Source organism: Ovis canadensis, chromosome 14 (genome assembly GCF_042477335.2).
Source record: "Ovis canadensis isolate MfBH-ARS-UI-01 breed Bighorn chromosome 14, ARS-UI_OviCan_v2, whole genome shotgun sequence".
Classification (NCBI taxonomy): domain Eukaryota; kingdom Metazoa; phylum Chordata; class Mammalia; order Artiodactyla; family Bovidae; genus Ovis; species Ovis canadensis.
The window spans coordinates 28,822,758-28,849,998 of record NC_091258.1 but is presented as its reverse complement, the minus strand read 5'-3'; the positions used below and the strand labels follow the sequence as shown (position 1 = coordinate 28,849,998).

The 27,241-nt window shown below is 36.4% G+C and overlaps 1 protein-coding gene and 1 long non-coding RNA gene across 2 annotated transcripts in view; one reads left to right on the top strand and one right to left on the bottom strand.

Annotated features, from left to right (window-relative positions):
• Positions 1-27,241, top strand: part of ITFG1 (integrin alpha FG-GAP repeat containing 1) — a 298,770-nt gene that overhangs the window by 230,406 nt on the left and 41,123 nt on the right. The window contains exons 13-14 of the mRNA XM_069549789.1: positions 4,012-4,055; positions 11,180-11,258. Of these exons, the coding sequence (XP_069405890.1) occupies positions 4,012-4,055; positions 11,180-11,258 (123 nt within the window). The remainder of the gene's footprint in view (positions 1-4,011; positions 4,056-11,179; positions 11,259-27,241) is intronic.
• Positions 1-27,241, bottom strand: part of LOC138418432 (uncharacterized) — a 36,280-nt gene that overhangs the window by 5,194 nt on the left and 3,845 nt on the right. The gene's annotated exons all lie outside the window — the stretch shown is intronic.

The window sequence follows — 27,241 nt, the reverse complement described above, 5'->3', positions numbered from 1 at the left end:
AATTTTATATTATAGTTGATTAACAATGTTGTGATACATGTGTACTGCAAACTGATTTAGTTATATGTGTACCTATTCTTTTTCAAATCATTTTCCCATTTAGGTTGTTACACAATAATGAGCCGAGTTCCTGGTCTTAGACAGTAGGTCCTAGTATAGCAGTATGTATACCTCAATGCCAAACTTTCTATCCCTTCCCCCACCCCACCCTGCTCTCCTGGTTCATTCTCTAAGTCTGTGAGTCTGTTTCTGTTTTGTAAAGAAGTTTATTTGTACCAGTTCTTTTTTGATTCTGCATATAAGCAATATCATATTATATTTCTCTGACTCCACTCAGTATAGCAAAAACTAAAAATAGAGCTACCATATGATCCTGAAACCCTGTACCCTTTAGCTGCCACCATCAATCCCCCAGCCCCAGCCCTCGGCAACCACTACTTTCTGTATTCATAGATTTATCTATCCTGGATATGTCATATAAATAGGGTCATATAATATGCAGTCTTTTGTGACTGACTTCTTTCACTTGCCATAATGTTTTTAAGATCCATCTTTGATGTAGCATGCATCAGCACTTTATTCCTTTTAATTGTCAAATATCGACATGAACTGTCAAATATCTATATGAATATTCCACATTCTGTTTATCCATCAGTTGATAGACGTTTGGATGATTTCTACTTCTTGGCTATCATGAATAATACTGTTGTGAACATTCAGGTACAAGTTTTTGTGTGGACATACATTTTAATTCCTCCTGATATGTACCTAAGAATGGAATGACTGGGTTAAATGGGAATTCTTTGTTCACCTTTTTAAGGAATTGCCATTTCCAAAGCAGCTGGACCATTTTGCATTCCCATAGAAATGTATGAGTATCCAGTTTCTCCACATCTTCACCCAAATTTATAATCTGACTTTTTGATCATACCCATTCTAATGGGTATGAAGCCTGGTGTGCTGCAGTCCATGGGGTCGCAGAGAGTCAGACAAACTTGGCAACTGAACAACAACAAAATGGGTATGAAACGGTATCTCATTTGTTTGTTGTTTAGCTGCTAAGTCTTCTCCAACTCTTTGTGACCGCATAAGACTGTAGCCCGCTAAGCTCCTCTGTCCATGAGGTTTCCCAAGCAAAAGTACTGGAATGGGTTGCCATTTCCTTCTCCAGGGGATCTACCCAGGGATCAAACCCAGGTCTCCTGCACCGGCAGGCAAATTCTTTACCACTGAGATACCAGGGAAGCCAGTATCTCATTATGGGATTGTTTGTTTACAGTCTTAACCTTTTAGTGTGTGTGGTTAAGAAAAAAAAAAGTAACGTAAAATTTACTATCTTAACCATTTTTAAGTGTTCAGTAGTGTTAGGTATATTCATATTGTGGTGAACCAGATTCCAGAACTTTTTCATCTTGTAAATTTGAAACTCTGCACCCATTTAACAGCTGTCCCCTTTCCCTCCCCCTAAACTCTGGTAACCAGCATTCTACTTGTTTCTCTGAATTTGAAAAACTTAGATACCTCATGTAAGTGGTATCATACAGTATTTGTCTTTTTATGACTGGCTTGCTTAGCAGAATGTCCTCAAAGTTCATCCATGTTGTAACATGTGACAGGATTTCTTCCCTTTTTAAAGCTGAATAATATTCCTTCTGAGTGTATACCAGGTTCTGTTTGTTCATTCATCTGCTGCTCTTGTTACTGTTCAGTCTCTCAGTCATGTCTGACTCTTTGCAATCCCGTGGACTGCAGCATGTCAGGCTTCCCTATCCTTCACCATCTCCCAGAGTATGCTCAGATTCATTTATCTGCTAATGGACATTCATTTGGGTCATTTCTTACCTCATGGACATTGTGAATTGTGTACATTTCATTGTGATTTTGCTATACATTTCCCTGATCACTAATGATGCTGAGCCTCTTTTCATGAGCTTTTTGTATCTCTGTATCATCTTTGGAGAAATTCCTATTCAGATCCTTTGCCCATTTTTTAACTGGGTTGGCTTTTTATTACTGAAGCATAAGAGTTCTTTCTATTAATTATGTCTTTGCCCAGTATAATTTTCATGTTATGAATCAAAGTCTAACTTTATTTTCCTCCAAGTAGCCAACTATCCAGTACCATTTATTGAATAATCCATCTTTTACCTTTTTTAACAAGCATTTATTGAACAAATACATTTGGCTAGGCCCTAAAAACATGATAAAAATTATGCAGAATTTTCATACTGGTACAAAGACAGACTTGTGAGTAAATAGTGTACTGTTTAGCAAAATAATGTTTAATGAAGGTTTAGGAAAATCATTTTAGGACAAGTGAAAAATAATGTCTGCCTAGAGTTGAACCCATGGCTGATTCATGTCAATGTATGGCAAAAACCACTACAGTATTATAAAGTAATTAGTCTCCAATTAAAATAAATTAATTAATTTTAAAAAAGGAAAGAGAATTAAGGTCATGGAGTGTTTGAGAATAAGAGAGAACTAGGCACTGTGCTGGGGTAAGGAACTTAAACATTAAAAACTGATTTGGAGGTATAAAATATTTTTTTCACTGTTTCCTCAGGTCATATTTAATATAAATGCTCTGTAGTAAATAAATAGGTGTTTTCCTTTGTGATGAAATATGTCATTCATTTTTTAATTCCTTTGCATTTTATATACCCTTCCCAAGTATAAGATTTCTGTTAGAATGATAATCATTTCACATTTGTGGACTATAACATAAAGAACCATTTTCCTATGGGTATATTTAAACTAGCTAGTAATCACAATTATTATTCATATAATTCATTACTGAGTATTATCAGTTATTTTCCTTTAATTTATAACATAGAATATTTACTAGCACATAAAGTATGCCTTCTTACAAAGAAATTAGTTTGCATGAGGTGGTAGTAGTATAGTTATGTTTCAAAGCTTATATTGGTTATAGAAAGAATATTCAGATATCCTTTGTGGTCGTGGTTCAGTTACTCAGCTATGTCTGACTTTTTATGACCCCATTGAAATAAGCAAGTTGACAATATATACAGCCTTGACATAGTCCTTTCCCAATGTTGAACCATCCGTTGTTTCATGTCTGTTTCTAACTGCTGCTTCCTGACCTGAGTACAGGTTTCTCAGCAGGCAGGTAAGGTGGTCTGGTATTCCCATCTCTGGAAGAATTTCCCACAGTTTGTGTGATCCGCACAGTCAAAGGCTTCCGTGTAGTCAGTGAGGCAGATGTTGTTCTGCAATTCCCTTGCCTTTTCTATGACCCAGTGGGTGTTGGCAATCTGATCTCTGGTTCCTGTGCCTTTTCTGAATCTAATTTGTCTTGTGTATCTGTAAGTTCTCAGTTCACATGCTGTTGAAGCCTGTCTTGAAGGATTTTGAGCATTCCCATGCTAGCATGTGAAATAAGCACAGTTGTGTGGTAGTTTGAACATTCTTTGGCATTGCCCTTCTTTGGGATTGGAATAAAAACTGACCTTTCCCAGTCCTGTCGCCTCTGCTGAGTTTTCCAAATTTGCTGGCATATATAGTTATGTTTTCCATAAAAGTTATCAAGGGTGCCTAAATTCTTTGACCCAGAAAATTTGAATAGATAAATGGTAACAGTCTAGTTTGAGATATGAAGTATAAAATGTTCTATTTGGTTTTTTTTTTCAGTATAAGTTTTAATTGGTTTGTACTTCTCTGTCAGATTCTAAGTCATCCTTGGAATGTAGCTAACCAGCTGGGAAATAGGGCCAACAGGTATATTATATATCCATAATTAATTATATCACCTATATATTTCAAAAAATGGCATTAGCTTGACTGCTTAATAAAGGCTTTTGAAATAACTGGCATAAAGTGAACAACAGAAATTTAACTTACTCAGATCTAAAGAAACTGGGTTGATTTTTACTTGTGATCATGAATCAGTAGGGCATATTAATAGATTTTAGGGGGAAATTAGAGCTCACTTTAAATATAAGCTTACATTATAACAGTAATAACAGGCTTTTTTTAATTTTTCCACAGTTCTTAGTGGTCTTTGTTCTAATGACTGTCCTCGTAAGATAACAGTAAGTAACCTTAATTCTTAGTTGTAAATATTTCTGTTAAAGTTCTCTACATGATAGATACACACAAAATAGTTGTTATAGGTTAAATCAAATTGATGTTACTTTTAGAAGTGATTAAAATGTCCTTCATTGCTCAAGTAAAGTTTACTAGGAATAAAGTTCCTTTCCTAAAAACTTTCTCACCTCAAGGTTTATTTCCTTAATGAGTCTTCTCTGATACACTTGGAAAAATGACCACAGCTCCCATCATTTCTGGGCATCCTGCTGCCGTTTCAAATGTGTAATACTTGGCCACACTTTATCTGTTCATATTTAATGCATTTCCCCAGACTGTAATCCCTTGAGGTCAAGAACCATGCCATCTTTGAATACCTCACCCATAGCACAGGGTCAAGCATATGGTAGATAAGTAATGAATTTTTGGTGTAATCTTAATATTGACTTGCTGTCTAGTGGAATGTTTCCGTGAAATAACAAAATGTGAAAATTAAAAAAACTGTCAATTCATTTAAATTGTAATGAGAACACTACATTTTATTTAAAAGCATGAGTGCATTCACATGTGTGTGTATGTGTGTGTTGGTATATTCTTGTTTGAGTCCTTGTAGTAACCTCTGTTACATAAGGAATTATCCTGAATTTAAAGATGAGAAAACTTGAGACTCAGAGAAATAAACTATCCAAAGTCATAGAGCCATTAAGTACTATAACTAAAACACAGAACTAGGTATTCTAATTATAGCCTCATATTTTCAACACAACTTTAAAGCATTGCTTCATCATCAACGTCCTATGTATGACTGGGAAACATCCTATATTTAAGACATTTGGAATCCCTGACCAGAGATTTGCATGCAAAGATTTAATCTAGACTCTTCTTGAGAGCAAGAGCTCTGGAGTAATGAAGACTGTCAGAAGAAGTTGGTCTGTGAGCTGTGAAGCAGAGATGGTTTTTCAAAGACGGCCCAGATTAAAGCAACAGGGCATGCCTTTGTATTCTGCATCAATCAGACATTGCATGCAGGCAGTCCCCAGAAAGGGCTTATAATTTGTACAAGCCAGCTCCCTTTGGCTGAGAACAATTTTTAGGTTAAGAACTCAGCTATGAGCTATCCTCAGCTAATACTTAGAGCAGCTCAGGGAGTACTGTCTCACTGCTAAAGGGGACCTCTGTCACCACAACCACTGTGAGTACCACATGAGTACCTGGTCAGACATATCTGCTTTCATATCAAAAATGTGGACATATCAAAGGGGAGGTCTGAGGAGGAGAGATGCAGAGGATACCTGGGAATTCTTTGTACTTTCCACTTAATTTTGCTGTGAATCTGAAACTGCTAATAAAAATAATGTCTGTTTTTTTTTTTAATTAAGTGCAAGTCTGACTGACTGGAGGCCAAAGATTAACTTGGTTATTCAAGTATTGTCTACCCAGTTTGTGAAACATCCAGACCCTTTGTTCCTCTTCTTTTCTCTGATTGATGATATTCCCATCATGTGGCTCTTTCATTACGCTAGTCAAGCAAAGTTCTAGCAGAAAAATTGGTAGAAAGGCCATTTGCTTAAGGCAGGTTATATTTCTGAGATCACTAGTGCTCCCATTCTCCATATCTTAAATTTACATCATATGGAGAGCAGAGTCATTGAGAAAGTCACGTTAGTAAAGTACAGCATGCAGAGCTGCTCTTGCAGTGGTTATCTTAGCAGTCTAGCTTTTCTGCAGGTGATACGCCTGCCTCCCATTCACTCATTCATTACTTTATTTGAAGTTCAGATCCTATTGAACTGCCCTTCACGTCTATCATTTTCCTTCCCCACTGGTATCATAGATCACAATTTTGTGGCAAACTAAAAGAAACAAATCCACACTATACTACCCCAGTTTTCCATATATCAAATGTATGCCCACTTTGAAATCATTTACTTCATGATAAAGTGGGCCTTCTTCATACTGCTTTGATATCAGATCCACTTGATCATAGTGGAAAATGTTATGTTAGATATGACCCAGTATGAGACTAAGAGGAAAAGGTGCATACCATATGATATTCTTACCACTTGAGTTAAATCAAGAATTGAATAATACTGTTCTGCTGCCTATATATTCCTACCTGCTACAGGCAACCTATCTGATATATGGAGAGAGGAAAGAATATTTAAGTCAGCAACTAGTCGCACCCAAATTTCTTCATTTCCAGATTCCTTCATTTACATTCACCTTTAGCTACTCACTCCCATTTCCCTGTGATAGACCTTGGGCTTTGTTTGCTTCATGTCCAGTCGCTCAGTCATGTCTAACTCTTTGCGACCCTGTGCACTGTGGCCCACCTGGCTTCTCTGTCCATGGGATTTTCCCAGCAAGAACACTGGAGTGGGTTGCCATTTCCTCCTCTAGGGGATCTTCCCAACCCAGGATCAAGCCCGTGGCTACCTGCTTCTCCTGACTTACAGGTGGATTCTTTACCGCTGTAATGATAGGCCTTATCTACCAGAAGTGTTTTACTTTGGAAATCTCAGTGCCATCCATCAACTCTAATCCAAAGCTATTTTTCCCAGTCCTCTCACTCTTGTTATTATAACTATACCTATTCAATTTTAAATCTGTTAGTTTCTTGAACTGTATCAACCTGTTTTCTGTACCTCCCTCCTTATTTAGCTACCATATATCAACCATCACTTTTGCCACTATGTTTAACTCCCATAAAGCACTATGCTTTTACTCTACCTGCCTGGCAAAAGTTACACCCCTGGGTTAATCCAACTGTCTCTCTTGTTCACTCCCAGCTCTAGGCTATTAGGCATTTCTAAAGAAAAATATACAGCCCTGAATGTTGTCACCACCACTGATTCATTGTTGTCAACCTCAAATGAATATTTCTAATTCTATCATACTGTTACATGAATTTCTAGACACCTTTTCTTAGGGTACTTTCAGGATTTCCCTCTTTATCTTTGATATTCTACTGATTTGAGTGTGATATGTATAGACATAGGTTTCTAAGTATTTTTCCTATTTGGTATTCTCTAAACTTTTTGGATCTGTGGTTTGGTGTCTGTCACTAATTTTGGAAAATTCTTATATTATTTCCTCAAATATTTCTTCTGTTCTTTTTCCCCTTTTGGTAGTCCCACAATACATATGTTATACCTTTGATAACTGTCCTACAGTTCTTAGTCTGTTCCAAATTTTCATTAGTTTTTCTCTTTGCAATTCAGTTTTGGAAGTGTCTATTGATATATCTTCAGACTTACTGATCCTTTCCTCATCTGTACCCTGTCTACTGATGAGCTCATCAAACGCATTTTTCCTTTCTATTGCAGTATTTTTTATTTCTGCCATTTCCTTTAGATCCTTTCTTGGCATTTCCATCTCTGTGCCTACATTAACAATCTTTTATTGCATATTGTCTGCTTTTTTCCATTAGAGGTGTTATCATATTAGTCAGTTATCTTAATTTCTGGTCTGATAATTCCAGCATCCCTGCCATATGTGAGTCTGGTACTGATGCTTGCTTTGTCTACTCACACTTTGTTTTCTGCCTTTTAGCATGCTTTGAAATTTTTGTTGAGAGCCAGACATGAGGTATTGGGTGAAAGGAACTGTGGTAGATCAGCCTTTATGATGAGGACTGAGTTTATCTGCTAGGAGTTCAGACTGTGTTACTGTTTGCAGTAGCTGTGCTGTCAGGAGACAGAAGTTTCCTCGAGCGTCTTTGTTTTTGTCTCTGTTGTCTTTGTGTCACCCTACAGACTTCTCTTAAATGGATCAGAGGTCTTCAGGTCTTTTAACTGTAATCTCATAATTAGGAACCCAATTGATGTGGTGGTGAAGTATAAAACTATGGTAGGAGAAGCATCCTATAATCTCTGATTAAATCTCAGACTTTAGTGAGCCTGTGTCTCTAAGCTGTGACTTGCACAAGTGCTTCTCAGCTTGCCCTCCTCTACAGGTTAAATAGGAACTCTCAAACTAGTTCACACTGATTCTCCAGCAATTTTTCAATCACAGTTTAAGTGTTCCTCCCAGTACTGGCTCTAATTTCAGTCTTCTGCTTCTGGGCTTCTGCTCCCAATAAACTGTGATTCCTAAAACATGTTAAATGCTATGATATAAGGGGTAAGAGGGCTTTCCCAGTGACTAGTGGTAAAGAATCAATGCAGGAGATGCAGGTTCAGCCCCTGGGTCAGGAAGATCCCTTGGAGAAGGAAATGGCAACCAACTCCAGTATTCATGCCAGGAAAATCCCATGGACAGAGGAGCCTGGTGGGCTGCAGTCCATGGGATGGCGAAGACTCAGACACAACTGAGCAGCTGAGCATGCATGCCTCCCAAGGGGTAAGAAACCGAACACATAGGCTCAGGTATCAGTCATATCATAGCCATTGGGAATGCAGAGTAAAGATTGAATTATTCACTATGTACATAGCACAGAGCAGCAGTTCTCAAAACTTCTTATTCTGAAGACTCCAAATAGTTGTTCTTACGTGAGTTTTATCAGTATTTCTATTTGAAATTAAAATTGGAACAATTTTAAATATTTCTATAATGGATAGAAATATTAAAACAATAAAACCATTATGTGTTAACCTCTGTTTTATTAAATAATAATTTCCTGAAATTCAACAGTGGCAGTTACTTAAGTTAGTTGTAATGTGGAATTTGAAGCTATATCAGTGAATTTTTCCAACTCTGTCACATAACTTACTGGTTATTTAGAAGTCTGTTGTTTAATTTCCACTCATTTATTAATTTCTCATGTTTCTTTCTGTGGTTGTTTTTGTTTGCTTGGTTTTGGGTTTTTCGGCCACACTGCGTCTTCATAGCAGTGCAAAAGCTCATTGTTGTGCGTGGGCTATTACTGATTTCCAGTTTAATTCTGTTGTGGTGAGAGAACAAACTTTGTAAAAATTTCAGTACTTTTACATTGATTGGAACTTGTTTTATGGTCTAGTATGTGTTTCCCCTTAGAGAATGTTCCTTGTATGTTTGAGAAGAGTATGTATTCCGCTAAAGTTGGGTAGTGTTCTAGTCTACAAAATCTATTCTAGTGTCGTCCAAGTCTTCCGTTTCCTTGTGGATCTTAGGCTTCATCAGTCTATCCATTAATGACACTAGTGTATTATTAGTATTTCTAAGAGTATTCCCTATTGTTATCTATTTCAGCCATCAATACCTCATATATTTGAGAACTCAATTAGGTACATTTATGTTTATAATTTTGTCTTCTTGATGGATTGACTCTTTAGCTGTTATAAACTCCCATTTTCTGTCTCCAATAACATTTTTATGTTAAAGTCTGTTTTGTCTGATATTAATATGGCTACTCCAGCTCTTATTTGGTTACTGTTTCCATGATATGTCTTTTCCATGCTTTTACTTTCAACCTATTTGTTGTAAAAACATTTTTAGAGTATATCTTTTATAGACAGCATATACTTGGCTGATATTGTTCTGTCCTGCTCATCTCTGCCTTTTGATAGCAGTGTTTAATCTATTCACATGTAATGTAATTACTAGTAAGGTAGATTTATGTCTGCCATTTTGCTATTTTGTTCCTTAGTGTTGCTGCTAATTACCCACACTTTTTACCAGTGGGGTTTTTGGACTCCAGGGGTCCTTGCACCACACTTTGAGAACCATTGTATGGAGGAATCACGTCTGGATTTCTGGATTCTTGTTTTTCAATGTCAGAGTGACTGGTGCGTGGTGGGAAGTTAATCTCAGCTTTAGGACTCATAACAGACTTGCTTATGTGATTTTTTTTCAATTGACTGTAGGAAAAAAGAAAAAACTTATAAAATCTGTAAAATAAGATATTATAGATAGGAATATGAAATTTTCCAAATGTGGATTAGAAAAAAATATTCAAGAATTTAATTGGGAAGGTTCACAAAATACAGTACTTATAGCCTAAGATACCGGTCTTCCAGTACATAAACTAGACCATGGGTAATAAAATGAATCTGAGGTTACAACGCTGTGATAAATATAGTCTCACAAGTATTATCTCCAAGCCTCACTGCAATGAGACAGGTTTAAAATATTAAAGGGCTTTCACCATTCCAAAGAAACAAACCCATGAGAAATGAAATATTTTGTGTTAAGAAGTATATATCACATTAGTGATGTTTGTTACTAAGCATGTGAAGTAATTTACAGATAGTAGAAGTGATGTTTGCATTTATGCATTGGGTGACATACATAAGAATGCCATGTTTATCATGGGAAATAAATGGAAATGAGTGTTGATCAACAAAAGAATGAAAAATATTTGTGCTATAATCATGCAGTGGAGTACTCTCCACCTGTGCCTCAGGTGACATACATAAGAATGCCATGTTTATCATGGCCAAAGAAAATGGAAACAAGTGTTGATCAACAAAAGAATGAAAAATATTTATGCTATAATCATGCAGTAGAATACAACCTTGAACTACAGTACATGCCTAATCATGGATGAGTCTCATGTTAATATATTTTTTAAACAGTCACAGAAGGATACATAAAGTATGGTTCCATTTACATGGAAATTTAAAAGAGGCGTAACCAAATATATTTTAACATTTATATATATGATAAAACTTACATTTTCCTTAACTGGAAAAGAATGTATTCTCTAAGTCTAGTGCAGGATATAAAATGTTTTACAACAACTCATCAGTATTTTTTATTCTATTAGGATTACAATGGATGGATTTTATTCGTATTTACTGGGAAAATATAAACTATTCCAGTTCATTCCCGAAGGGAAAAGCAATGCTATAGTCAACAGAAATGTCATAATAAAACTACTTAAGGTGGGACCAAAAGTAGTAAAGAAAATTCTTCCTAAAATATTCATCTTTGTGTAATAAGGAAGAGACATTATTAGATTTTAGAACTATCCAATAAAATTAATGAACTATATAAATAAAATTATCAAATCATTTAAAGTTAAGCATTTTCTACTAATACAAGGTTTTTTAATAGATAACACTGGTTATCTATTTATGAACATGTTCTCTAACTGCTTTCTAATATGTAAGAATTTTATATAGAAGTATTTACTTTTTGTAATAGATTGCCTGAAACTTCCGATGATGCACTTACTTTCCAAGGCTTAACTATTTCTTTTTTATTGTAGCCCTTTGGAGTAAATCAACCTGGACCTTACATCATGTATACAACTGTAGATGCAAATGGATATCTCAAAAATGGTTCAGGTAAGACTAGTTATGCATATCAGTACATTTCCTCAATATATTGGGTTGGCCAAAAATTTTGTAACATCTTCCAGAAAAACCCAAACAATCTTTTTGGCCAACCAAATATTAACAAAAGTAAACTGAATGGCAAAAATTATTGTTGTGTTTTCACACTCTTTATAAAATCTTCACTTTTTATTTTATACTTTGTCTTTCTGTATACTCACATCAGTAGATTACCAAAAGTCCTCATGACAAATATATTAACACTAAATTCTATATATATCCCTATTGTATGGAGCCAAACCATTGTCCTTACTTTTAAGTTGAAGTAACAGAGATTAGGAATGATTACTTGAGACATCTTGATCAAAGTATGAAGTAGTGAATTTGTTAACAGAGCTCATCTTAAAAGAAGTAAAAATTAGGAATTCAATCTACTACATTAATCCTATTTTTTTTCATATGTCAAATAGAAACTGGAATATTATACAAATTTATCTAACATGTAAATTGTTTTGATATGTGACTATAAAGAAACATCTTGTTTTACATTTGAATAAAGGGAAATGCAATCAAAGCAAATGGGAAATAATATAAGCAAAGGATGTCTGATCTTAACACATGGCTTAGCTGACTGAGATAAGGTCCAAACATTTCAATTCTCTAAGAAGGAAAAGGAATCCTAACATACACATATGCTTCTTTGAGACTGCTGAAGTCCTAACCATGAAGAAGTACATGTAAACAGAGTTATTGTTACTCCTCCATTTTTAAGTGAACTAAATTTAAAAAGAACTCATTATATGGCAATTTTCATTTTATATAATTTTATTAAATATGCCAGAGTGCACTTCCTTTTAAGCTGATTGTACACATTTAACAGTCATTATGCTACTTCATCAGCACAGAAACATTCCATAAAACAAAAACTGAAAAATTCAAGGAGAAACTGACAAACTCAATTACAGTTTACCCTTGAAAAACATGGAAGGTTAGGTGCACCAACCTCTGTGCAGTTGAAAAACTGCCTATAATCTGTAGTTGGGCCTAATTCCTCCATATCCTTCAGTTCAGCCAAATGTGAATTATGTAGTACTGTAGTATTTACTATTGAGAAAAATCTGCATATGAGCAGACCTGAGCAGTTCAAACTTGCGTTATTCAAAAGTCAATTGTATCGTCAAATATGTTGATATACCACCGTCAGTGAAAGAAACTTAAATCTGGATATAGATGATTGAAATTACTTATTTACACTTTAAAACATACGTACATTAAACTGTACAATAGATTCCAGGACAAAATGGTTTTACTTTTTATCAGTGAACTCTTTTAGACTTTCGTGTTTTTTTTTTAATATTTATTTTACTTTCGCCTGCGTTGGGCCTTGGTTGCGGCACACAGTGGTGCACATGCTCCAGAGAGCATGAGCTCTGTGATTGTGTCACAGCTGCCCCACAGCATGTGGGGTCCTGGTTCCATGATCAGGGATTGAACCCATGTCCCCTGCACCAGAAGGCAGATTCTCAACCACTGCAGCACCAGGGAAGTCCCTCTTTTAGGCTTTCAAGCTGCTGATAATTTCAGTTCTAGATTAAATGTTTCAGAATGCAGAAAAAGATGAAGTTATTCATTCATGTTATGAAGCTAATATAACTTCATAAAGCTGATATAATTTTATAGCTAGTTTACAAAGCCACTCCTGTATGGATCACAGCCTTGTCATGGCAAAGGGGCTGGCATAACTCAATGAAATTATGACCCATGCTGTGCAGGGCCACCCAAGACGGATGGGTCACAGTGAAGAGTTCTGACAAAACATGCTTCACTGGAGGAGGAAATGGCAATCCACTCCAGTAGTCTTGCCGTGAGAACCCCATGAACAATATCAAAAAGCAGAAAGATACGACACCAGAAGATGAGGCCCCCAGGTCAGAAAGTGTACAGTATGCTACTAGGGAAGAGCATAGGGCAATTACTAATAGTTCCAGAAAGAATGAAACGACTGGGCCAAAGCAGAAAGAATGTCAGTTGTGGATATGAAAATGATGGTGGTGAAAATACAGTCCAATGCTGTAAAAACAATACTGCATAGGAACCTGGACCATTGGGTCCATTAAACAAGGTAAATGGGATGTGGTCACGCAGGAGATGGCAAGAGGGAATGTCAACATGTTAAAACCAGTGAACTAAAATGGATGAAAATGGACGAATTTAATTCAGGGGACCATTGTATCTACTACTGTGGGCAAGAATCCCTTAGAAGAAATGGAGTAGGCCTCAGAGTCAAAAAAAGAGTCCTAAATATAGTACTTGGGTACAGTCTCAAAAACAACAGAATGATCTCGGTTCATTTCCAAGGCAAATCATTCAGCATCACAGTCAGCATTACAAGTCTGTGCCCCAGTCATTAATGCCAAAGACACTGAAGTTGACCAGTTCTCTGACGACCTATATCAGTTTCTAGAACTAACACTAAATGTCCTTTGGTGTCCTTTTCATCATAGGGGATTGGAATGCAAAAGTAGTAAGTCAAGAGATACCCAGAATAACAAGCAAGTTTGGCCATGGATCACAAAATGAAGCAGGGCAAAGAATAATAGAGTTTTGTCAAGGGAACATGCTGATCATAGCAAATACACTTTTCCTATAAGCCAAAAGATGACTCTACACATGGATATCACCAGGTGGGCAATACAGAAATCAGATTGATTATGTTATTTGCAGCTGAAGATGGAGAAGCTTTATATAAAGTCAGCAAAATCAAGACTTGGATCTGATTGGGGCTCAAATCATGAGCTCCTTATTGCAAAATTCAGCATTAAATTGAAGAAAGCGGGAAAGAGCACTAAGCCATTCAGATATGACCTAAATTAAATCCCTTTTGTTTATATAGTGGAGGTGACGAATAGATTCAAGGGATTAGATCTGGTAGACAGAGTGCCTGAAGAACTGTGTATGGAGCTATGTAACATTATACAGGAGGCACTGACCAAAGCCATCCCAAAGGAAAAGGAATGCAAGAATGCCAAGTGGTAGTTTGAAGAGGCTTTACCAATAGCTCAGGAAAGAAGAGAAGCCAAAAGAAAGGGAGAGGAAGATATACCCAACTGACTGCAGAGTTCCAGAGGATAGCAAGGAGAAATAAACAGGCCTCCTTAAGTGAACAATGCAAAGAAATAGAGGAAGACAATAGAATAGGGAAGACTAGAGATCTCTCTCAGTCCCTGGTGGCTCAGATGATAAAGCGTCTGTCTACAATTTGGGAGACGTGGGTTCGATCCCTGGGTCGGGAAGATTCCCTGGAGAAGGAAATGGCAACCCACTCCAGTACTCTTGCCTAGAAAATGCCTAGGCAAGAGTCTCTGTCTACCTAGAGATCTCTTCAAGAAAGATGGGCACAATAAAGGACAGAAACAGCAAGGACCTAACAGAAGCAGAAGAGCACTGAAGGCTGAGCCCTGAAGAATTAATGCTTCCCATTTGTGGTGCTGGAGAAGACTCTTGAGAGTCTCTTGAACTAAAGGAGATCAAACCAGTCAGTCATAAAGGAAATCAACCCTGAATATTCATTGCAAGGACTGATGCTTTAGCTGAAACTCCAATACTCTGGCCACCTGATGTGAAGAGAGAACTCATTGGAAAAGACCGTGATGCTGGGAAAGATTGAAGGAAAAAGGAGAAAGGGGCAGCAGAGGAAGAGGTGGTTAGAGAGCAACACCAACTCAGTGGGCATGAATTAGAACAAACTCCAGGAGACAGTGGAGGGCAGAGGAGCCTTGCGTTCTGCAGACCATGGGGTCGCAAGGACTGACATGACTTAGAGACTGAGCAACAACAACCATACAAAATAAGCATATCTAAAACCGAAAATTTAGCCCACTTGCAAACTATCCATCAAAAATGCTATCAAAAATACTATTCATTTAATTACATTTGTATTTTGAAAGAATTTCTTAAGACCATCAATCAGGTGATTATCACAGGAATGTACTGATGGTTTAAAATGGGGGAAATCTCTTTATTTTCATAACGGTAGATCAGTTTTTTAAAGACTGCTCCTCTTTTTTATTCATATAATAATATATATTTAAATCTTTCCATGTCCTTATAGCTTAGTCCTAATTTTTTAAATTGAGGTATAGTTGACTTCAGTTCAGTTCAGTCGCTCAGTCGTGTCCGACTCTTTGCTACCCCATGAATTACAGCACGCCAGGCCTTGCTGTCCATCACCAACTCCCGGAGTTCACTCAGACTCACGTCCATTGAGTCAGTGATGCCATCCAGCCATCTCATCCTCTGTTGTCCCCTTCTCCTCCTGCCCCTAATCCCTCCCAGCATCAGAGTCTTTTCCAATGAGTCAACTCTTCGCATGAGGTGGCCAAAGTACTGGAGTTTCAGCTTTAGCATCATTCCTTCCAAAGAAATCCCAGGGCTGATCTCCTTCAGAATGGACTGGTTGGATCTCCTTGCAGTCCAAGGGACTCTCAAGAGTCTTCTCCACCACCACAGTTCAAAAGCATCAATTCTTTGTCACTCAGCCTTCTTCACAGTCCAACTCTCACATCCATACATTGACCACTGGAAAAACCATAGCCTTGACTAGACGGACCTTAGTCGGCAAAGTAATGTCTCTGCTTTTTAATATGCTATCTAGGTTGGTCATAACTTTTCTTCCGAGGAATAAACGTCATTTAATTTCATGGCTGCAGTCACCATCTGCAGTGATTTTGGAGCCCCAAAAAATAGTCTGACACTGTTTCCACTGTTTCCCCACCTATTTGCCATGAAGTGATGGGACCAGATGCCATGATCTTCGTTTTCTGAATGTTGAGCTTTAAGCTAACTTCTTCACTCTCCTCTTTCACTTTCAGCAAGAGGCTCTTTAGTTCCTCTTCACTTTCTGCCATAAGAGTGGTGTCATCTGCATATCCGAGGTTATTGATATTTCTCCTGGCAATATTGATTCCAGCTTGTGTTTCTTCCAGTCTAGCATTTCTCATGATGTACTCTGCGTAGAAGTTAAATAAGCAGGGTGACAATATACAGCCTTGACATACTCCTTTTCCTATTTGGAACCAGTCTGTTGTTCCATGTCCAGTTCTAACTGTTCCTGACCTGCATACAGATTTCTCAAGAGGTAGGTCAGGTGGTCTGGTATTCCCATCTGTTTCAGAATTTTCCACAGTTTTTTGTGATCCACACAGTAAAGGCTTTGGCATAGTCAGTAAAGCAGAAATAGATGTTTTTCTGGAACTCTCTTCCTTTTTCGATGATCCAGCGGATGTTGGCAATTTGATCTCTGGTTCCTCTGCCTTTTCTAAAACCAGCTTGAACATCAGGAAGTTCACAGATCACGTATTGCTGAGGCCTGGCTTGGAGAATTTTGAGCGTTACCTTACTATCATGTGAAATGAGTACAATTGTGCGGTAGTTTGAGCATTCTTTGGCATTGCCTTTCTTTGGGACTAGAATGAAAACTGACCTTTTCCAGTCCTGTGGCCACTGCTGAGTTTTCCAAATTTGCTGGCATATGAGTGTGGCACTTTCACAGCATCATCTTTCAGGATTTGAAACAGCTCAACTGGAATTCTATTGCCTCCACTAGCTTTGTTTGTAGTGATGCTTTCTAAGGCCCACTTGACTTCACATTCTAGGATGTCTGGCTCTAGGTGAGTGATCACACCATTGTGATTATCCGGGTCATGAATATCTTTTTTGTACAGTTCTTCCGTGTATTCTTGCCACCTCTTCTTAATATCTTCTGCTTCTGTTAGGTCCATACCATTTCTGTCCTTTATCGAGCCCATCTTTGCATGAAATGTTCTCTTGGTATGTCTAATTTTCTTGAAGAGATCTCTAGTCTTTCCCATTCTGTTCTTTTCCTCTATTTCTTTGCATTGGTCACTGAAGAAGGCTTTCTTATCTCTTGTTGCTATTCTTTGGAACTCTGCATTCAGATGCTTATATCTTTCCTTTTCTCCTTTGCTTTAGTTGACTGAGTGTTATATTAATTTCAGGAGTACAGTATAGTTATTCAGTATTTTTATACATTATATTTTTTAAGTTGTTATAAAATATTGGTTATATTTCCTGTGCTGAACGTTATATCCGTGTATCTTATTTATTTTATACCTAATTGTTCTTAACTCTTAATTCCCATCCCCTCTGTTGCCCATCACCTTACTGCTCTTCCCTCTGGTGGTGACAGTGGTTTAGTTGCTAAGTTGTATCTGACTCTTGTGACCCCCACGAACTGTAGCCCGCCAGGCTCCTCTGTCCATGGGGTTCTCCATGCAAGAATACTGGATTGGGTTGCCTGTCTTTCTCCATGTCCCTCTGGTAACCATGAGTTTGTACTCTGTATCTATAAGCCTGTTTCTCTTTTGTTGTATTCATTTGTTCTATTTTTTAGACTCCATATAAGTAAAAACACAGCATTTGTCTTTCTGTGACTTACTTCAATAAGCATAATACCCTCAAAGTCCATCCTTGTTGTTGCAAATGGCAAAATTTCATTCGTTTTAGTTGTAGTTTCCTGTGAAATTGTTTTTCATATGGATATAGTATCTGGATAATTTGTTCCTTTTTTCCCAACTGTAAAGATAACAGTAAAGATATATTTGACATATTTTTGTGTGCTTAAATGAATAATACTTCATAGAAAAGAAATCTAGAAAAATACTCATCAAATTGTTAACATTTATCTTGGGAGAGCAAGATTTCAAGAAATTCATGTCCTATTTGTTACATTTTCATAACTATTTACTACTTTTAGTGCTTTTTTTTTAAAGATAAATTTTATGCAAATTTAAACCTACCAAAATACTGCTCTTAAAATTAGATACAGAAAAACATTTTAATAGGGATTGTTGTTCACAATATATATTTATTGAACTTCTACTACAAGCCAGGCATTGACACCTAGTAATATATCTAATTAGATGTTAAAAACCCATTCAATGATATTTACTATCCACTGCTGTATTTTTCGGAGAAGGTAGTGGCACCCCACTCCAGTACTCTTGCCTGGAAAATCACATGGATGAAGGAGCCTGGTAGGCTGCAGTCCATGCTAAGGGTCGGACACGACTGAGCGACTTCCCTTTCACTTTTCACTGTGATGCATTGGAGAAGGAAATGGCAACCCACTCCAGTGTTCTTGCCTGGAGAATCCCAGGGACGGGGGAGCCTGGTGGGCTGCCGTCTATGGGGTCGCACAGAGTTGGACACGACTGAAGTGACTTAGCAGCTGTATTTTTAAGTGAATGGAACAGTATTTCCTAATGTGATTGCCCAAAACAAAAATGGAACGTGGGGTTTTTCTTACTCAATTAAATATTTACTTCTTCCCTAGACTGGAAAGGAATCTGTAAGCATAAAAACAAAGGAGAAAATATCTATAGAAAAATAAATGCAATTAAATGAATAAGTCAAATAAATGCATACATTTTCATGGCCAAAAATAAAAGGCTGTAGCAAACTGGGAAAATCTAAATGTCCAAAAATAGAGAAATAATAAATTATGACATCTTATTATAGTTTCCAGCCTATGAAATATTTTAGAATAATTTTTGATGAAGTGAACAGATGTTTAGGGTCTACCGCTTGGGAAGGAGGCACATCTGTGTGCATAATCTAAATTGTATGAGTGTAGATGTTTTTAGTATACCCATGTGTAGGGAAAATATAAAAATAAAATGACATATAGAAATGTTACTAGGATTATCTTTTGGCTGTAGGATTTTCTTTATATAGTTTTTGCATTTTAGTTTAGTGTACTGATCATATGTTGCTATGAGAAATATATTTAATTTGAGAAATATATTAATAAATAATCATATATATTTTTAAATATTTTAACCATATGCTATATTTCATGCATAAATGTACATTCTAAACAGGGAAGTAGCAGTTAATTAAGGAAGTACTATGGTGAAAACCTATGCCAAATTTTAAAGGATGAAATTTCTACTTTAAATGTTAATTAAGCATGTTGATGGGCTTCCCTGGTAGCTCAGATGATAAAGAATCTGCCTCCAATGTGAGAGACCTGGGTTCGATCCCTGGGTTGGGAAGACCACCTGAAGAAGGGAGTGGTAACCCTCTCGAGTATTCTGACCTGGAGAATTCCATAGACAGAGGAACCTGGCAGGCTACAGTCCAGGGGGTCGCAGAGTCAGACACAACTGAGCAACTTTCACTTTCACTGTCACTTTTCAGGCATGTTGGAATCTAAAGAAATTGGTTAAGCCATACCTTCCAAACCATCCAGCCCCACTTATAGAGTACTTTCTAGTCTAGGAAGAGAATGACCACAGAAATAACCCTGGTTTTCTTATAGAGCAGCTAAGGTCACTACTCATTAGTGGGTCATGAAATGATTTTAATGACTTCTGATAAGGACTTTATATTTAATAGAATAAAAGGTAAAAAATATCAAAAGTATCCCACATTTAGTGTTGTTTCATGAAAGTTTTAGTATGTGTTTGTGTTCTTAACTGGGTGATGACATAAAATTTAGTTTTTATTGTGGACTGTAGTCAAAAATGTTTGAAAGCCACTGTCAGAGATAATAACTTGCCTTAGTGTTATTCAGAAAAGGCCTGGTCTAATTATCCTTTTTGCTTATAGACAGATTTTATCATTATACCAAGTACTCTGTGGTCCTACTCCACTTCCTGGCAAAGCCAATAGCTAAATGTTATTAGACAGTTATATTACAGAGGAGTCATTAATTTTCTAAATAACTGTTTACTACTTTTACAAATTAGCTAGAAATCTACAATAAGGAGCCAAATTTTCTAAATAATATTAAATAAGAACTTAGTCTGGCATGTAGGCCAGACTGTGTGCATTAGTGAGTTGTTGGTCATTTCTAAATAATAACATTATTAGACCAACAAGTATTTTTCTACCTCTTAAATAGCTTATTTAGCCCTGCTGTTATAAAATTGTTTCCCATTAGTCCTCTAAAGTTACTATTTGTTAACATATCTGAGAAAAGCATTAGTAACGTTTACCTACTATACACCCTTCATCATAAGCCTCAAATATAAGAGCAGTTAAAACATATGGCAGACTGATGTAAAAGAAGCACTAAGAAGAAATGATTTGTTGTAACACATAATAAGCACATTGTCTTTCTAAAATTTTAACCTTTCAGGTTTCTCCATTTTAATAAATAGCTGTCAATTAATTACATCTTCCAGTGTCCAAAAAAATGTATTATTCTTTATGTTCATTTCTCACCTACATATTTTCTGAAATTATCTCCAGAGTTTAGTCATGTTCCATTTATCCACATGTAATTATCCATAAAAGAATTTTTTAGTCCTAGGTCATTTTATTTTAATCACTCATCATATTTTAAATTGTCATACCCAGAAATTTTAGCTTGAATAATACTTAATCAGGCATATTTTTGTGTCAAAAACTGTAATTCATAACAAAAGAGAATGGAGTTGTTATGCCCTGCTGGGTTATCCATGACATTCTTTTTATCTTAAAGAATGAATTCTTCTTACAAGAAGAATCATTCCCTTTCCTTAATCTTATACCAGCTAAAGATCTGATAGGTATTGTCAAGTCCACAGAGATTAAGATGAGAGCATGGCTAATAATGATTTTTTTTCAGTGAATGAAAGAGAGAAAGAGAGGGAGGGAAATATGAAATAGCTCATAAGCAGTACTGATATATCCTCTTCATTTAATTGTAAGTTGAATTTATAAATTAATTAATTATAAGAAATGCAGAAAGTCTGAGAAACTGCAAGGGAAGTTTACAAATTATTCAGCTGTTGAGCAGTTAAAAATCCCATCTGCACAGTACAAGTGAGTCAAAGTCATATTCTGGGAAACCAAAGGAAAGAAAATAAGAAATTATAGTGTCAGTGAAACCAGAAATTTTGGTTCATGAAATTCTATTTATGAACTGAGTTCTAGTATTATAGATACTAGACTGTAATACTAATACTGAAGGGGAAACTACCACATAACAGCTTTGAGAACAGAAAGTGGGGGAAAGAAGATAATTTGTCTATTCTGTGGTTTCTGTTAGCAAATATTTTGTCATCCTATAATGTGTAAATTACTCAGCAAACTCTGTCTACATGTAAGTATATTTGGTAAAGGAATTTAATTAAAATCTCACTCATTACTCAGTAATACTATTCCCTCTCATTCCTAAGTGTTTCCTCTAACTTCAAGTTATGCACAACAGGAACCATAGAAAGCTGCTAAGTGCTACAGTGAAGATTTAAATTCACAAATATATTATGTATACAATGCCTGTTACATAGGAACCACTCAGTATATCCTGAGGAAATGCAAGAATGAAATAAAATTCTGGAGATGAAATAGAATGGCATTTGGAAAAAAGAAAAAAAAAGGTATTTAAAAAAAAAACTAGATTTTGCATCTCCTTAATTAATTTTTCACCACTCCCTATCTTAAATTCATTAGAAATATAGTATAAGGTAAAGTCAAATAAGTAAATTTAAAGAAAGTACTAATTTAATCACAAATTATATTTTTAACAACTTCCTCATAAGTATTTCCCTTTTTAAACTAGCTCTACCCTAAAACAAATTCTAAATTTTTATCCTCTCATATGTTTTTTCCATTATTGATCTGGACTTTTTAGACCACAAAAAAACATGTATGTTATAGATCCATGATAATGTGCATACTCAACATAATGCCTCATAGGTCCCGACACTACTCCCACAAAGACCTAAATCGTGGGTTAATATTTTCTCATCTTCCCATAATCTCTTGACATTGCTCATTGTAAATTTAGATAACAATTGCCTGAACAGTTGTGCTCAGTAACATAGAGATTAGCTTCTAGAATGTTGAGATCTCTTAGAAATCTAGTTTCTTGCTTTTATATCCCAAAGTGGATTCCTACTGCCTAAGAATCAAGGGTTTTCATAACTAAACCCTAAATTACCTGTCAGCCTTATCTTTTCTTACTCCCTTTATGCATCTGATACATATCCAGCTTGGTTTCCCATTTATCCAGCTTCAAAGACCTTCCAAGATAAAGGCCTTTGTTCATGTTTTCAATCTCTAACTCTTCCCCATTCTTATATCTCAGAACTTCAAATGTGACAATATCAGCACCATCCCATTGGCTCTCAAAACTGGAAATAAACTCTCTTTCCACCAAATGTCAGTAGAATATTATTTTGTACTTCTCCTTACAACACCTACCACACTTTTCCTTGTATCATTAGGTTTGTCTTATCTGCCATATACTATAGGGGCATTGAGGAGTGTATTTTGTATTTATGTATGTTGCCCATTCTAAGACATCCAAATAGTTGTTGAATGAATGATTACACGAAATCAGTACTAAGACTTCCATTTCTTCAAAATAAGATTTAAGGCAGAAAACTACCAAAATCGATCATAGTGACAGTTCTTAACTGATTATAAGCAAATTTTTAAAAATCTAACATAAAGTAGTGGGATTAGTTCATAAAAACTGAATTAAGTTTACTAGAGCTGTGGATGTTTATTATAAAGCCCCTGCCTTGTGCTGGACACTATTCAAACCCACTATATGTCATCTCATTGGATTTCACAGTAGCCTTGCTAGGCAGTCCTCATCCTACAGCTGAGACTCTGAGAACTAAATTAATTTAGCTGTGTCATTCAGCTGTTAACTAGTCAAGGTAGATTACTCAAGACTAACTACAAACCCACACATTCTTAACAGTACTCCAGTATTTTTAAATGTCATCTTGTCAAAAGCTTAGCATATTCTAAAAAAGGAAATCATCCCTAACACTTTGTTTCATTTCTAGTTGAACTATGGTAACTGTGTAAAGTGAAATGATGGCTACAATTTAACAAACACAACTTTGTTTTATGATACTTCTGTTTCTTTTTTATTGCTATAGGCTTATGATTTTTGTACTTCATGATCTTTCATTTTTCATAATGATTTCAGAAACAGCACTTGGGTAATGGGTACATTCCTTGCTTTCTGGGATGTTGCTGAATTCCTCCCTGCTCAATACCACCTTATCACTACACACAAGCTGAAGAAATAAAGTAAACATCAGAACTAGATTTTGGAATTATCTGATAAGAAGGATACAATAATTATGATTAACATATAAGGGCTCCAATAGAAAAAGTGGACAACATGTAAAAACAGATGGATAACATAGGCAGAGAGATGAAAATTCTAAGAAAGAATTGAAAGGAAATGCTAAAAATCAAAGTAGTGGTAACAAAATTAAAGAATGCCTTTCTTTGATGGGCTCATCAGTAGAGTGGACATGCACAAGGCAAAAATTAGGGACCTGAAGACATGTCGATAGTAATTCCCCAACCTGAAATGGAAAAACAAACAAACCAAGAAAAGAATAGGGGAGGAAAAATACAACAGACATCCAAGAACAAATTCAAAGTGAAATATATATATATATATATATATATAAATTGGAGTATAAAAGGAGAAGAAAGGACAGCATAAAAAATAATTGAAGAAATAATGTCCAAGAATTTTCCAAAATTAATGACTTACACCACAGTCCCAGGAAGTTCAGAGAACATCATATAAGTGGATAAGTGTCAAATCTACACCAATGCATATTATAATCAAACTGCAGAAAACCAAAGACAAAGAGAAAATCTTAAAAATAAGCCAGAGGGAAAAAATACCTTACATCTAGCAGAATAAAGGTACAAATTACAGCCAACTTTTTGTCAGAAACCAGTACAGGCAAGAAGGGAATGAAATATTTGAATTGTTGAGAGAAAAAGCTATCAACCTAGAATTCTATATATAGCAAAATTATCTTTTCAACATGAAGGGAAATAGACTTTATCAGACCAACAAAAACTGAGGGAAGCATCCTCAGTACATCTGCTACCCAAAAATAGTTAAAGAGGTTCTTCAGGGAGGACTATGACAGGTCAGAAACTCATATCTACATAAGAAAGGAATAGACATACTCCAAGAAGAAATAAATGATGATAAAATAAGCCCTTCTATTTCTTCGTTGATATAAAAAACAACTTTTAGATTGTTTAATGATAGTAACAGTGCACTGGGTGACGAAAGCATATAAATAAGTGATAATGAATGACAGCAGTGTCATAAGAGATCAGAGAGGGAATTGGGAATACTCTGATATTTATTTAAATTAGTGCTTTCCATTTATTTAAATGACAATCAGGATATCCTTACCAACAGATTTACATAATAACCTCTTTCAGAGAAACAACAGTAGGTTATAAAACTTAAATATACTTTATCGTTATATTTAAATTTACCACATTTATTTGTGCACCACATATATTTAAGTTTATCACAGCCTCCCTGGTAACTCAAATGGTAAGGAATCTGCCTGTAATGTGGGAGACCTGGGTTTGATCCCTGGGTTTGATCCCTGGGTTGGGAAGATCTCCTGGAGGAGTACATGGTAATCCATTCCAGTATTCTTGTCTGGAGAATTCCATGGACAGAAGATCCTGGCGGGCTACAGTCCATGGGGTCACAAAGAGTCAGACACAACTGAGCAGCTAAGCACAGCACAGCATACTTTTATTGGTGCTTCCTTGGTACCGATTTACCAGTCCAGGAATAAATGCAGGGGACATGAGTTCAATCCTAGTTAGGGAACTAAGATCCCACGTGCCACAGAGCAATAAGCCCTCACACCATTCCTGCTGGAGCCCACATGCCACAGCTGGAGGGTCTGTGCACCATGAAGATCCTGCATGACACCATGAAGATCTCGCATGCCACAACTAAGACTCAACACAGCCAAATAAATATTTTTAGAAATTGCAATTATGTATGTTGTCTGAGAATGGGGGCTATGCATACAGCAGATTGCACAGTGATAGTGGTTTGCTCTATGAATATTTTTATTGTTATTCCAAAAATATTTATTGAACTTACAAGTACAGAGTATAATCCTAGATACTTTTACAAAGTATGAATTATAGTCAGGGGCTTCCCTGGTGGCTCAGTGGTGGAGAGTCCGCCTGCCAGTGCAGAGGACACAGGTTTGGTCCCTGGTCTGGGAACATCCCACATGCAATGGAGCAACTCAACCCGTGCACCACAGCTATTGAGCCTGTGCTGTAGAGCCCAGGAGCTGCAATTATGGAGCCCTCCTGCCAAAACCACTAAAGCCTGTGCACCCTGAGCTCCTCAGCAAGAGAAGCCACTACAGTGAGAACCCCGCAACTAGAAAGTAGCTCCCACTCACCACAACTAGAGAAAAGCGTGTGCAGCAGCGAAGACCCAGCACAGCCAAAAATAAATAAGAAGATTCACGGCTCACATGAAAATATAGACCTATATTCATTATCCTCAGAAAGTCTACAGTTTATTTGCGGAGTAAAATCAAGAAAAAATAAGATGATAAAGTACTAATGAAAGATGAAATATTTGTAGAAGACTAATATCTTTCTGGAAGATGACTGACTTCAGTATTCACAGACGTCTTCTATGAGACTTAGGTGTCTAGAGTGAAATAATGAGAAGGGACTACAACTCCATATCATTACCTACACAACTTCCTAGAAATCTGATATTCTTCTCCTTATTTGCCTGAATAACTTAAGATGATACTTCGCCAGGTGCTATGAATGTGCAAAAATATTAAGACATAGTTACTTTGTATTTCAGACATTAGGAACTTTATATTTTAAGAACTAGACATATATTTTAAAATATCTTAAATAGGAATTACAAAGCAATAAGCATCAAGTTATTGGCAACAGTAAGTGTGACAGGAACTCAGAGAAGGCAGAGGCCATTGTAGACTGATTTACAGGGGACATTTTTGTGAGGGAAATCACTTGAAGAATTGATGTATAAGATGGATAGCACTGGAAAAGTCAAAACATGAAAAATGTAACTTTTATTAGCGAAAGTGAAAGTCGCTCAGTCTTGTTCAACTCTTTGTAACCCCATGGACTATACACAATCCATGGAATTCTCCAGCCCAGAATACTGGAGTGGGTAACTTCCCTTCTCCAGGGGATCTTTCCAACCCAGGGGTCGAACCCAGGTCTCCCACATTGCAGGTGGATTCTTTACTAGCTGACCCACCAGGGAAGCACAAGAATACTGGAGTGGGTAGCCTATCCCTTTTCCAGCAGATCTTCCCAACCCAGGAATCAAACCAGGGTCTCCTGCATTGCAGGTGGATTGTTTATTAGGAGTGATTCAAAAAGGATTTGTCAATCAGTCAAGAAAATATTATTCTACTTGTTAAAATCTGTTTTGTACACACAAAAGCTATAGTATCTTTGAATATTTCCTTTTTATTTTTATAAGTGCATTGAGGAAAACTCTAGTAGTCTAGATAAATGTTTCCTCTGGTTTTATTTAGTTGCTTCAGTGTTTTTGTCTCACTTGGCAAATGGCCTGGAACTTAGTTCAGTCATTGGTCTTTACACAAAATATTATTTTAAAATTTAATTCAGTGAGCAGTTTACTAACCATTATGATACATTTTACTTAATTGTGTATGTTTATAAAAAGTATCTGAAGAAGGCAATGGCAGCCCACTCCAGTACTCTTGCCTGGAAAATCCCATGGACAGAGGAGCCTGATAGGCTGCAGTCCATGGGGTTGTGAAGAGTTGGACATGACTGAGCGACTTCACTTTCACTTTTCACTTTCATGCATTGGAGAAGGAAATGGCAACCCACTCCAGTGTTCTTACCTGGAGAATCCCAGGGACAGGGGAGCCTGGTGGGCTGCCGTCTATGGGGTCGCAGAGAGTCGGACACAACTGAAGTGACTTAGCAGCAGCAGCAGCATAAAAAGTATCAATTTAGAATATGAATGCTACTTATTTCAAGATTTTATACTGTGTTAAATATCAATGGACAATGTAAAATAGACCTGATTGCCCATTTCCTAAAATATATTTTAAAATGAAAGAGAAAGAAAAAAAGTGAATGAAAAATCTCCATTTAACAAGTACAGTATTGGAAACTTCTGGTTTCTGGACCAG